Below are 13,768 nucleotides of genomic sequence, written 5' to 3' on the forward strand. Positions count from 1 at the left end.
GTTTGTATCCCAACTGCTCCACTTCCCATCCAGCTCCCTGCTTGTGGCCTGGGAAAGCAGTAGAGGACAGCCCAAAGCCTTGGGACCCTGTACATGCGTGGGAGACCCGAAGAGGCTCCTGGATTTTGGCTTCGGATCAGCTCAGCTCCAGCCACTGCAACTACTTGGGGAGTGAACCAGCAGATGTAAGATCTTTCTTTCTCCTTCTCTTAAATCTGCCTTTCCAATGAAAAAATTTAAAAAAAAACTTTAAAAAAAGAGAGAAATAAGGAAATAAAATATGCAAAGGGAAGGCTGTTTTAACTCTAAAGGACTGAATTTTTTTTTTTAAGATTTATTTATTTTTATTGGAAAGGCAGATATACAGAGAGGAGGAGAGGCAGAGAGGAAGATCTTCCATCCAATGATTCACTCCCCAAGTGACCACAATGGCCAGTGTTGCGCCAATCCGAAGCCGGGAGCCAGGAGCTCTTCTGGTCTCCCACGTGGGTGCAGGGTCCCAAGGCTTTGGGCTGTCCTCAACTGCTTTCCCAGACCATAAGCAGGGAGCTGGATGGGAAGTGGAGCTGCAGAGATGAGAACTGGTGCCCATATGGGATCCCAGCGCGTGTAATCTGAGGACTTTAACCACTATGCTATCGTGCTGGGCTATGGCTTTGGTTTTTAATTTCAGCAGCTGTTATAAGTTATTATGAAGTGAAAAGTTCACTATGAGGGTAGAGTTTTGGATGAGAGTTGCTGATACTCTGACAGCTCACCATTTATTAGCGTTTTAGGTCAATAATGGGTTCTTTCCAAACGTGGGAAAGAAGCAAAGCGGACTTACCAGTGGTAGTAGCGGAATCGGGGTCTCCAGTTGGGTGTTCGAAGTAAGGTTTGCAAAGCACATGCCAAGTTCACAAAGAGGTAACACATGAGAAAAAACCTGTGAGAATAAAATAATAATTAAAAGAATAAGAGTGACTGTTCTTGTAAAGTGATTCTTTTGAGGGTTATTTTAAGTAACTAGAGAAGTTTTCATATTGAAGTCTGTTTCTTGACATGAATCCTTGGTAACACAGGCTATAAACGTACCCGTTCATCTGCCCACGTTCTCAGGCAGCGGCACAGCCACTCTCTCCAGTGCTTCTGGGCTCACCACGGTCTCTTCCTCCTTACTCACCCTTGTTCCAAATTCACTTATCCAGTCATAAAGATTCAACCTATTTAAAAATCTCCAAACCTGTGTTCTTCCTTTTTAACTCTACTACTACCACCTTCTTAGTTCACACTTTTATTTCCCCTTTCCAAACAGCATTTCCAGCTCAAATTTAGCTTTGTCATAATCAATTTTTATACCTTTATAATATTCCCTTTATATCAAGCTGGCCATTTTAAAACATTAATATGAACACAATATTATTTTGTTTATAGAAGATTATCCGTTGCTTTCAGGTCAAAGTTCCAAGTTTCCCATGTAGTTGCAGAGGTCCAAATATTTGGGTTTTCTTCTGCTGCTTTCCCAGACATATTATCAGAGAGTTGGAGCAGCAGTGGAGTAGCCAGGACTCAAAACAATGTCCATATGGATGCTGGCGTTTCAGGTGGTGGCTTTACCTGCTATGCTATAATGTCGGCGCCTCCTCACCGTCTTCATGCTTAGTCCATGCCTGGAGTGTTTTCCTTTCATCCTTTGCTTGGCCAGTCACTGCTTAAGATCCAAATGTCGCTTTCTGAAGAACATCTCTCTTGAGTTTCAGTCTATTTGGAGGCCTTGCTTCAGGGTTCCTGTGATACCTAATGCTATTACAGCTTTTGCCTCACTGCCTGGGCATCGCTGGTTTCCTGATTTATCAGACCGTGTCTCATGTGCTTATGTATTCCTGCTATACTACAGAATGTCATACTAAGGTACGCAAGAAGTCATCAGGTGAATGAAGGAATGAATAAAAGCTAACACAGCAGTAGTAAACACTACTACAAATGAAGGTACAGAACTTTTTTTCCTTCCTTCTTTTTTGTGGTAACACATTTATTCATGCCATGAGCAGATGGTATGCATACCAGTGTGTGGTAAAATCACACGTTCCCATCTAACTTAACGTGCTTGGATCTCAGGCAGACTGACACTTCTCACACATACTGCAAGTTGCCCAATGATGACCCTATTTACTTCTTTCCTTAGAATTCCCAGATGAGCAAAGCTTATCAGTTCCACTCCTACTCAAAACTCCTGGTAAAACTAGATATAGCAGAGCTTCATGAAGATTCAAGAATTTATTTTTTTAAAAAAGAGTTACTCATTTATTTAAAAGGTAGAAAGCTGAGAGAGAGTAGGGCAGACAAGGAGAAAGAGATTTCCACCTACTGCCTTACTCCCCAAATGTCAGCAATGGCTAGGCTTCAGCCAGGCTGACACGCAAGCTTAAACTCCATGTGGGTCTCCCACGTAGATGGCAAGTGCTTGCTGCTTTTTCAGGTGCATTAGCAGAAACTTGGATGAGAATTAGAGCAGCCAGAACTCAAATATATTGGATGCTGGTTTGCAAGCAGCAGCTTAAGCCATTGCATCACAACACTGGCCTTAATGCAAGTATTTTAAATGTTCATTTTCTGTTTATTACTTATTTGAAAGGCAGAGTGACAGAGCAAGTTCAAGTGTGTGTGTGTGTGTGTGTGTGTGTGTGTGTGTGAGAGAGAGAGAGAGGAGAGATTGAGAGAATGACTGAATCTTGCATCTGCTGGTTCACTCCCCAAATGTCCGCCAAGTTGGGAGAACTCCAATAGAATCTCCTTAAGGAGCAGCAAGTCTCAACTAGCTGAGCTATCATTTGCTGCCTCCCAGGGAACATAACCAGGAAGCTGGATTGGAAATGGAACAGCCAAGTATCTGTAGGCAAGGGTTGGGATGGAGGGTGGCCTGGGCTTGGTTGGGTTAGGCCACAGCACCTGCTGGCATGCACAGAAACAGGGCAGGCCTGGTGGGAATTACTGGGAGTCTCCCCTATTAGGCGGCAGCAACTGCTGGGGTGCATATGAGCTGGACCTGGGCCAGGCTAGGTTGTAGTGCCCGCTGGTTTGCATGGGAGACAGGGCTGGAGGTTGGACTGACTAGACAGCTGTACCCACCAGTACATGAAATGGCTGGTGTGGGAGATGGACTGAACCTGACCCTGTTCTAACTGGCACACATAAGAATCAAGTCCGAGGACGTCCCAGGTGAGGTTTCTTAGGAGAATCCCCACTAGACCACTGGTCTCAAACTCCATCCTCAGGAAAAACCACAGATATATGATCCAACTTGGAGTGCATGTACCAGGACTGGGACTTCTCAGTTACTCATAAAATGGAAAACATACGCAGATGCACACAGGGGACATGACAGCCAGCTCATCTAGATCAGCAGAGGATGGAAAGTAGAAGAGGTTGGACAACACTCCTGACCAAGCTTTGCAACATGTTGCTGGGTCTGTGGATGCACCTTAGTGGACTTAGGTCAGCCAACAGACCTTGGAAAGACTTTCTCAACCCTGGTGCAATGAAGCCAACAATATCTCAGAACTATCAACACCACTTAAGTCATACCCTTGGAACATTCTTTTCCATGTTGGGGTCTCTAAAGCATCATCAAAGGACCATCTCCCATCCCTGGGTGCCGATGTAGCTTAACATTCCCCTCCCTTCCACCAAGCCCCTGTGGACACTGGAGAGAAAAAAGAAAACCTGAAACATTTATCTACCCGCCTTCTTAGACGCCTGAAAACTCCCCACCCTAATCAGAGGCCCTCTTGGGTACGCATATCCTTCTCAACTATGTAATCAACACTATAAACAAAAAAAGGAAGTGGAGCAGACAAGGTATGAAGCAAGCACTCCAATGTGAGATTCAGGAATCCTAGTGGTGGACTAACATGCTGTGTTACCTGTCCTGTGTTCCCCCACCCCAACCAAGGCAGACATTGTTATTAAGGCACTAATGCACCTTGGTATAGGACAACGGCTGAGCCTGAACGCACAGCCACTGACGCAGAAAGGTCACCCACGCAACAAACAACTCTTGAAGTCATATAGGTAAAGAAACAACAACAACAACAAAAAAGACAATAATCTAAAAAAGTTAACCTTTCGTGTAAGTTCTCAGGAATATTTATTAAGTGAAGTTACACCTGTATTTGATCCACTCTATTATTATCTAGTACTGTCATATGACTAATGAAAATCAACATTTGTTTTAATATCATTGAAGCAAGAGCAATTTAAAAGAATAACTAGTTCTTACATGGAGAGAATCGGAGCCACAAGATCCAAGGAGGCAATAAGGATTCCCAGCTCTGCAATGGCGGCAGTCAGAAGTAAAGCCCAGGTGGGTTCTCCATTGGCTTTGCTGTGACCAAAAACCTGTTCACAGAAGAGAAAGCATCAGGCACAGGAATACTGGGCAAACGCTCCCTGACTGCTTTATCCTACACTTTTACACATATATACCAATCACATAAAACTAAAAGCACACATCTCTGAAGTTATGATCTAGTAATTCATTCCAAGTCTCACAACGACCTATTTTTCATAAAACCTGAGGAAAAACAGGGCACAGGAGAAGGTCACTCACCCTTAGAAATGGTATGATGTTATCCTTGGCAATGGCTTGCAACAGCCTTGGTGCACCTGTGAGGCTCTGGAGTCCAGCCCCACATGTTGAAAAGAATGAGCCAATAACTATCACCCATGGGGATGGCCAAGATAAGGTGCCTACCACCAGATTACCTTTCACAGCGTCCCCAAACCTGGGAAAGAAATCAGAGTAGGGAGATTTAATCTGGAACAATTTAGAAAGACTGGAGAGAGCCTCACCCAATTTGTTCTACTCACACTTTATAGGGAATCCCAAATTGAGGTAGAATTGAACTCTAAGAAATGCAAAGATAGAGCCCGGCATTGATGGTTCAATGCCTAATCCTCCCCTTGTAAGTGCTGGAGTGCTGGTTCATGTTTCAGCTGCTCCACTTTCTATACAGCTCTTTGTTTATGGCCTGGGAAAGCAGCAGAGGATGGCCCAAATCCTTGGGACTCTGCACCTGAGTGGGAGACCTGGAGGAGGTTCCTATTCCTGGTTTTGGATCAGCTCAGCTCTAGCCATCGTAACCACCTGGAGAGAGAACCAGTGGATGGAACATCTTTCTCTGTCTCTCCTCTCTGTAAATCTGACCCACCTTTCCAATAAAAATAAGTAAATCTTTTTTTTTTAATGTAAAGATAGATTTGATCAAAGTACTGCTGTAATGGACATCTGGCAACCATTTACATTTTTAACCTGGCATCACAGTTCGGGGTTTGCTTCTCAGGTCTGGCTCCATGGTCCAGCTCATCTTGATTTGAACCTTGGAAGGCATCAGTGATGCTCTAATAGTTCAGTTTCTGCACCCACATGGATACTTGGATTGAGTTGCTGTCTCCGGGATACAGTCCAGCTCAGCCCTGGATGCTGTAGGCATCTGGGGGATGGATCAGTGTGTTGGACCTCTATGTACCCTGGCCTTGCAAATAAGTAAATGAAAAAAAATTTTTAAAGGCACTTTTGACCTGTGCTGAGAAAAAACAGACTTACAGTTGGATAAGAAGCTAAGGGTCAATTACAGATTATCTGTTCAGATAAGGTATCTTCTTTTGAAGACAATTTGAAAGAGCAGAGAAAAATACAAAAATAAAACACTCAACAGGAAAGGAGAGCTGTTGTGGCACAGCAGCTTAAGTCACTACCTATGACACTGGCAACCCATGTAAGCCCTAGTTTGAGTCTAGACTGCTCCACTTCCAATCTAGCTCACTCCTAACAGTGACAGCAGCAGGGGACAGCCCAAGCGCCTGGGCGTCTGTTACCCATGCAGCAGAGAGGGACAGTGTGCTGGGCTCTGGGTTCTGGGCTCTGGCCTGGCCCCATCCCAGTTGTGGCCATTTAGGGAATAATCAGAAGATGGAAGATTGTTCTCTCTCTCCTTCTCCGTAATTCTGCTTTTCAAATATATAAACAAATCTTTTAAAGCAGAGAAAATCCATAATCTTAACATTTCAAATACTTCACATATTTTAGTTCATAATTATTATTATTTTAAAAGTGAGATCTCAGTGCACCTGTAGTCTGTTTTCTTTTAAAGCACATGCATTTTTCTGTGTAATGGAAAACTATGGAAAAATTTCAGTGGCTTGAATAACACTGCATTCTGATTACACAATCCATTCTTCCAGCTTGCTTTTCTGCCACACAAACACAACTAACACCTTTTTGCACACATCTACATTAACACTTCACATTGTTTTTCCTTATGGCAGATTTCTACTTGTTACAGAAAGATCCAATATTTTAAAATATTTCAAAATTACTAACAAACTGTTTTCTAATCTGAGGTTACATTTTAAAACTATTTATTTATTTATTTATTTGAGAATCAGGAAGAAAGATAGAGAGGGCTGGTCTACTGTTTCATGCCCACAAGAGCTGGGTCTGGGCAAGTACCATGCTCAGGAGCCGAGAATACAGTCCAGGCTTCACATTGGTGGCAGGAACTGAAATACATGGGTCCTCACTGATATCCCCAAAGGTCTGCTTTGGCAGGAAGCTAGACAGACAGACACAGACAGACAATATTTTCCATTCGCTGGTTCATTCCCCAGGGCTGGACTAGATCAAGCCAGAAGCCCAAACTCCATCTCTGTTTCCCATGTGGGTGCCAGAACCCCTCAAAGTACTTAAATCATCATCTGCTGCTTCTCAGGATGCATTAGCAGGACGCTGGATTAGAAGTGGAGCAGCCAGGACTTAAACCGACACCTACACAGAACACCTGCATTGCAGCAGGTGGCTGAATCCATCACATACACAGTTGGCACCAAATTGATAGGTCTTTAAGGGGCTCAGGCAAGCTCTTACAAGCAGACACATTTGTCTGAAAACATTCTGTTTCACAGAAATCATTCTGGGGAAGTCGTACAAGGATTAGGTTGTTAACAGAAAGGGAAATGACAGTAATGTATGCAAAACTTTCTGAAGGCCTTCACAAAGTGATGGAGATAAACAGAACAGAACGTGAGATCTATCAGCGTTGAAAAGTGAAATGTACAGAGCAACCAGATGGACGCGGGAAGTACGTGATGGGAAATATCTAGGATAAGAGCTATGTTTCCATTTTGAGAGAGGGAAGAATGGTGAGGCCATTAAACAACACGCAGCTAACGTGATGAGCAGCAGTAAGTTTGGCAGAAATATTTGTCCAGAAATCTCCTACAAAATATTTTTTTATACTCTAAGGTGAAACCAAAGGAAAAACATATTCAGTGGACTCCCTAAAGGAAATAAGAAAGCAATTTTTAGGATTTTATTTAGAATGTCAAACAGAGTTAGATCTCACTGAGGAGATGCTAGAAGTCCTTTAAAGATTTTTAGTCTATTTATTTGCCTTCCTTCATTTTTTGGCTGATTTTCTAACACTAATGTGTAGCAAAGTCTTTACTATCCAAACTCACTGTTTTTCCAATGCTGTATTCACTGCATCTAACATACTTATAATAACACACTAGCCCTTACTCTTCAATAGCCTTTTGGAGCATTATATGTATTTTCTAATTTGTATCATAATTAAAGCTTCAGGTTGGATTTCTGAGATGTTGGAGTCAAGTGAGATGATTGGATGTTTCGCAAGACAGATCATTATGCAGAACTTAAGTACTTACTTGTCTCTGAGTACAACCCCTTCAATACAAGCACCAAAAAGAACAACATTGCTTAAATCTACCATATTGAGAGTCAAGGAAACGGCTATTTACCCTTTGTTTACCTAAGACAGAAAGTAGATACCTGGGATATTTCCTTTTATTAGTGAAATGATAAATACACTAAACCTATAAACTCTTTACTGAATTTTGTGCATGAGGGGGTCATTTTACGTGGCAGGAAGAAAGGTGGCAGGAAGCAGTTATCTTTATTCACAGGATAGGAATCCTCATTGCCCTGGCCCTACCGGGCAGTCCCAACACTAAGGCTCGGCCTGCATCCGGGAAAAGGATACACACGAAGGACGTGGTCAGGATGGCAAGGATCGTGCCGATGGGGATGGACTTCTGGGCGTCCTTCAGATCTCCAGATCTGTTTGATCCAGCCATGATCCCTTTGGAGAGAGAGGGAAAGAAAGTTAACGTTTTCAGTTCTGGGCACTTTGGTATTCATGCTGTTACCAAAGACTGCAGGCACACATAGAAACCCTGAAAATATAATTTTGTCTCCTGAGAAAACCAACTTCCAGGGTCTCACGGCTTCTGAAACAGACAATGGTGCCTCAGCTTACCTGTGACAGAGGGGAAGAAGATCCCCACCAGGAGAGTGAAGGAGGTGGTGATGTCAACAAGGACATATTCATGATTTAAGCTGCCCAGAACATCAGACGATTTGGCTGAGGGTTTTTCTATAATCTCTCCCTTGGGTAGGTAATTACTCCAAAGATTCTCTGCAGTAGGGGAGGAAAAAAAAAAAAGTTGCTATAAGCAGCAGTGGTAAGCTAAGGTGATTACATCATTTGCTACTCAAACAGTATTCAAAATTAGCCTTCCCATTTATACAATTTCTAAAGGCACAGTTGCTTCTTCCACATGAGCTCGTGTACACATGTGCTCACATGTACTGCACCACGAAACACATACAAACAAAAACAGAAAGCCTGCTGTGGCTCATGTGAACGCAGTTAACTTAAGTAACACAAGTTAGTAGAAATGAAGCAGACTAAAGATGAATTTCCTGCAAATCATAGTTATTTGCCATTAGTTGCCAATGGTTTTTCTAACTCATTAAAGTTAACTGCTTACAAGCAATGAAATTTAAGGACCAGACAGTTCAGATAGCTGTCATCTAAAGAGAGTTTCAGGAATTTAGCTGAGTTACAAAAACGTGTGTGGGCCTGGCGCGATAGCATAATGGTTAAACGCCACACCTTGAACGCACCGGGATCCCATACAGGAGCTGATTCTAATCCTGACAGCCCTGCTTCCCCTCCAGCTCCCTGCGTGTGCTCTGGGAAAGCAGTCGAGGATGGCCCAAAGCCTTGGGACCTTGCACCCACGTGGGAGACCGCAAGAGCTCCTGGCTCCTAGCTTTGGATCGGCTCAGCTCCAGCCATTGTGGCCGCTTGAGGAGTGAACCATCGGATGGAAGATCTTCCTCTCTGTCTCTCCTCCTCTCTGTATCTGCCTTTCTAATAAAAAAAAAATCTTTTTTTTTTTTTTAAAGAAAAACATGTGTGGACATGGTCACACTAATATAGTTCTATTCTAGATTTCAATGCAGGAAAAAAAAGGGAACTTTCATAAAAATAAACAAGATATTTTAGCTTATCCTAGGTTAAAAAGTAATTTCCTTGGTTCTGCTTTTAAAAGGAGGTAAATTTTAGTAGACAATACTGTGCAAGGAAGTCCTAATAAGGATAACCGGACTAAGAGAAAAGCAGAAACATGTTGATTTAAAAGCTGTGTTTGAACTGAAGGAGGGATGTGACGTCATGGCCGAGAACCTTCAGACAGTGTGGGAGGCGAATGTGACAAATCTCCTCAACCAAACACCCTCTTAACTTACCTGTAATGATACCACTAGCCAACCCAGGAATGCCCTGGATTGAAGTGACATTATTGTGAATAAAGTATTCATCACAGGTGGCATTGAAAAACTGGCTTGAGTTACAAAAAAAGCCCCATAACTTTGATGGGACTGTCATGTTGTTAACTTCCTTGACCTTAGAGCACACATCAAGGTGTCTTGAGGAAAGAGTGCGGTTACCCAACATGCAGACCCTAAGTGAAGACAAACAGGGAAAAAGATGAAGGAAAAGAAAGCACATTCTTTTAAAAAGGCAGTTGGGTTATCACAGCAAAAACCAAACAGAAAATCTTATTCCTAAGAGCTTTTGCTGCCTGGATGGGAAAGGCACTAATACTTATTAATTAGCATTGTGAATGGTGACTTACATTTTCTGTTAATTCGATGCTTATAGTGATCTCATAATGTTAATACTAACTTATTTCTATGTTTGTGCATCATAACTGGAATTTGGGCCCAGCGTGATAGCCTAGTGGCTAAAGTCCTTGACTTGCATGCACTGGGATATCATATGGGTGCCGGTTCTAATCCTGGTTGCTCCACTTCCCATCCAGCTCCCTGCTTGTGACCTGGGAACATGGTTGAGGACCTGCCTTGGGACCCTGCAGGCACATGGGAGACCTGGAAGAAGCTCCTGGCTTCTGGCTTTGGATTGGCGCAGCACTGGCCACAGCAGCCACTTAGGGAGTGAACCATCGGATGGAAGATCTTCCTCTCTGTCTCTTCTCCTCTCTGTATATCTGCCTTTCAATAAAATTAACAAATAAATTTATTTAAAAAAAAAGTTTCAAATGGGGCCCGGCGGCGTGGCCTAGCGGCTAAAGTCCTCGCCTTGAATGCCCCAGGATCCCATATGGGCTGCCGGTTCTAATCCCGGCAGCTCCACTTCCCATCCAGCTCCCTGCTTGTGGCCTGGGAAAGCAGTCGAGGACGGCCCAATGCACTGGGACACTGCACCCGCGTGGGAGAACCGGAAGAGGTTCCTGGTTCCTGGCATCGGATTGGCACGCATCGGCCTGCTGTGGCTCACTTGGGGAGTGAATCATCGGACGGAAGATCTTCCTCTCTGTCTCTCCTCCTCTCTGTATATCTGGCTGTAATAAAATGAATAAATCTTTAAAAAAAAACAAACAACCTGGTATTTAGGGAGTTTCCTGCCCAAGGTTATACAGGTGGTAGGGTAGCAATGACAGAATTCAAACAGAATGGTTCAATGACACATTGCTGACTCATTTTCCAAAAATTTTAAGCATTTTTTGGTTTTTAAAATACCCTGTAGTCACCTTATTATTTTTAAAATGTTCTGAGCCTAAAAAACAAAGGTTATGTTCATAATAAGCCCCCCTGAAAATGGTGTGCTGAAGGTCAAACTTTCTGGCTACTCTTGTGAGAAAGACAGTGCAGCTACAACGAAAAATTACAATTTTTATGGCCTAAGAGAAAATAGTTTTTGAACTTACGCCTAGACCCAGTGGGAGTGAGGGTATTTAAGCATAACACAAATAATAACTGCTTATTTTTTCTTTACTCCAGAGACATAAAATGAACAAAGGAATAACACACCCACAGTAAAATATCTCTTAGGAGTAACAAAGCTACTGTTAAAATCTGGAAATTAGTTATACGCACACGTAATGAACCAAACAACTATTTCTTTGCTTAGACAACTCAGTATGTCCCAGACTCATCTCATGTGTAACTCTAGATTTTTGGTCTTATTTTGTTAGAATATTTTAAAGAAGATATGCTGAGTTATGACTGTTTACCAACCAAGAAAAAAAGAGAATAAACAAAGGAGAACATGAGGCAGAATGGAATTACCCACGCTGAGATATAACTAGAATGCTGCTTTTAGAATATTATGTCTTTAAAAAGGATCCTCAGCTACTTCACAGTCCCTTACTAAGCACAATAAAAATCGGTGATGGAATCTATTTGTGATATCATATAGCATGGCATGGAAGAAGCCCTGTGATGGGAATCAGGAAATCTCAGGGTTCATATTTTCGCTCTGAGTCTAACTTGGGGGCAAGTAATTAGCTTCAATGTCCCTGGTTTTTTTTTTTATCTTGAATAATCTAGTTTTCTGTACTCTGGACTTAGTCAACACAGACCTGGTAAGTTTGACAAGATGATCCAGATGACTTCTCAAAGCCAATCTCTGTAGTAAGAATACAAACACCACCTAGCGTTGGGTCCCTATGCCACTGGCCAAGGAAAAGACGGGAGCCTGTGGTTCACAAATCTGCACAAATCCGTTACTTCTTCAATACTTTATGATCTGTACTACTGTGGAATATAGTATTACCCACATGAAAAGTATCTTGAAATAATACAGGCTATTTCCATTTATCTTATGAGAAAGTTCATTACACTACTAAGAATAAAAACGTATAATTAATTGAAAAATTTATATAAGTTTAAGTTTCTTCTGACTCCAGTATTTAGATATTTTATAAAGCTTATTAGCTACAACCCACACTGTAAAGCCCTTAATGAGCAGTACAAATACAGACGGTTGTTTCCAGAGGGACAGATCCCTCTGATGTCTGCCTCTAAGTGGGGTCTACAGCTGCTAGTTCTTACACAGGAACATAAGGACCTGGGTTCACACAACAGTTTATCAAGAGACCGCCTGAATGCTAATGGGACTTAACCAGGGGGCAAACTTCACAGACATTGTGAAATTTTGATGGAAATTATCACACCACCCGATGTATCAATGGCTTTCCATCAGGATGGTTAAGTAAAAGAACAGGCACATACGGGAAGTGTGGAGGGGCAAAAGACGACTTGATGGCTCCAGCATAGATGGCCAAGATGGACACAATGACACAGGCCAGGAAAAGAGAGGCAAACTTGTTCACATAACGCACGCCGATGAACACCACCAGGACTAGGAGAACCAAGAAAGCTGTGCCATAGACACGCATGTTATTAAGCATGGCTGCCGATTCTTTGAGAGCATCCTCACTGCGAAAGATGGCAGCCCGGGGAACAATATACACCTGCCAGGTAGAAGGAGGAGAAAGTGAGGTAAGTTCAAAAGAAGTCTGTAGTGGTCTGCATTGCTTTCACAAAGGACAACAAATGGAAAACGGCTGGAGAGCCAGTCAAATTCCTGTTTGGATTCACAATGCCTATCAAAACAATGTCACAGATTTTTTTCTCCACATGCTATTACATAAAATTACATTTCAAAACAGAGGGGGGGAAATGGGACTAAATAATTTTACTCAAAGTGTTCTATTAAGTTACAATTAACATGAGACCTATCTGTTTTTATTAGATTTTAAAAATCCCAGTGAACAGAAATGAAAAAACATTCTTATTTCATTGGAATAAAGATATCAAAGAAGGTCAACATTATTTTACTTTTTTCCTCTTTGGCAGAGTGCTGCTTCTAAGAATTCGTCTTGGGAGCGTGGCAGTGACAGGGTGGAGGGACAAGCTGTGCAGGCAAAGGATACCTCAAGCTTTCTGCCTCATTCAGTTTGTGGCCAGTAACAGGCTAGCAGTCAGCCACCTAACCGATGGCTATGGCTCACCTCTCAGAACTTCGATGCTAAAGAACAAAATAAACCCAAAGCTAACTCTTCTATAGTACAGACCACAATTAATTCCTGACTTACCAGAAAAATTTCAATGGCTCCAAGGATATACATGGCTGCTGCAAATGTGGTACCGAGATAAAAGCAGAGGCCAACAGCGCCACCAAACTCTGGGCCCAGAGCCCGGGAGATCATAAAGTATGAGCCTCCAGCTATAAGAGAATAAAAGGTGAACAGGATAAAGTGAGTGCATTAGTAACAGACATGTAAACAAGACATAACAACAAAAGCATGCATGAAAGATACTTTTTCATGCCTCAAAAAATGCTAAGGATGACAAAAGGATTTGCCAGTGGGAAGTGAAGAACCTGGGACTGAAGCTGTAGTGCAGTGGCCTAAGCCACCATTTATGACACTGGCATACCATATTGTCCCAGCTCTCCATTTCTGATCTAGCTCCTGCTCATGTGCCTGGGAAAGCAGCAGAGGATGGTTCCAAGTGCTTGGGCCCCTGCACCCACATGGTGGACATGGATAGAGTTCCAGGCTCCTTGATTCAGCCTGGCCCATCCATGGCCATTGTAGCCATTTGGGGGAGTGACTC

General features: G+C 42.6%; 1 protein-coding gene across 3 annotated transcripts in view; it reads right to left on the bottom strand.

Annotated features, from left to right (window-relative positions):
• Nucleotides 1-13,768, bottom strand: part of SLC12A6 (solute carrier family 12 member 6) — a 109,120-nt gene that overhangs the window by 11,418 nt on the left and 83,934 nt on the right. For all 3 annotated transcript variants that reach the window (XM_004578210.4, XM_058666123.1, XM_058666124.1), the window contains 9 exons: nucleotides 13,246-13,376; nucleotides 12,380-12,621; nucleotides 9,593-9,807; nucleotides 8,316-8,474; nucleotides 8,040-8,138; nucleotides 7,705-7,762; nucleotides 4,589-4,763; nucleotides 4,259-4,377; nucleotides 827-925 (listed from right to left, as the gene is read on the bottom strand). In XM_004578210.4, coding sequence (XP_004578267.1) covers nucleotides 827-925; nucleotides 4,259-4,377; nucleotides 4,589-4,763; nucleotides 7,705-7,762; nucleotides 8,040-8,138; nucleotides 8,316-8,474; nucleotides 9,593-9,807; nucleotides 12,380-12,621; nucleotides 13,246-13,376 — 1,297 coding nt within the window. The remainder of the gene's footprint in view (nucleotides 1-826; nucleotides 926-4,258; nucleotides 4,378-4,588; nucleotides 4,764-7,704; nucleotides 7,763-8,039; nucleotides 8,139-8,315; nucleotides 8,475-9,592; nucleotides 9,808-12,379; nucleotides 12,622-13,245; nucleotides 13,377-13,768) is intronic.

This window comes from Ochotona princeps, chromosome 6 (assembly GCF_030435755.1).
Source record: "Ochotona princeps isolate mOchPri1 chromosome 6, mOchPri1.hap1, whole genome shotgun sequence".
NCBI classification, from domain to species: domain Eukaryota; kingdom Metazoa; phylum Chordata; class Mammalia; order Lagomorpha; family Ochotonidae; genus Ochotona; species Ochotona princeps.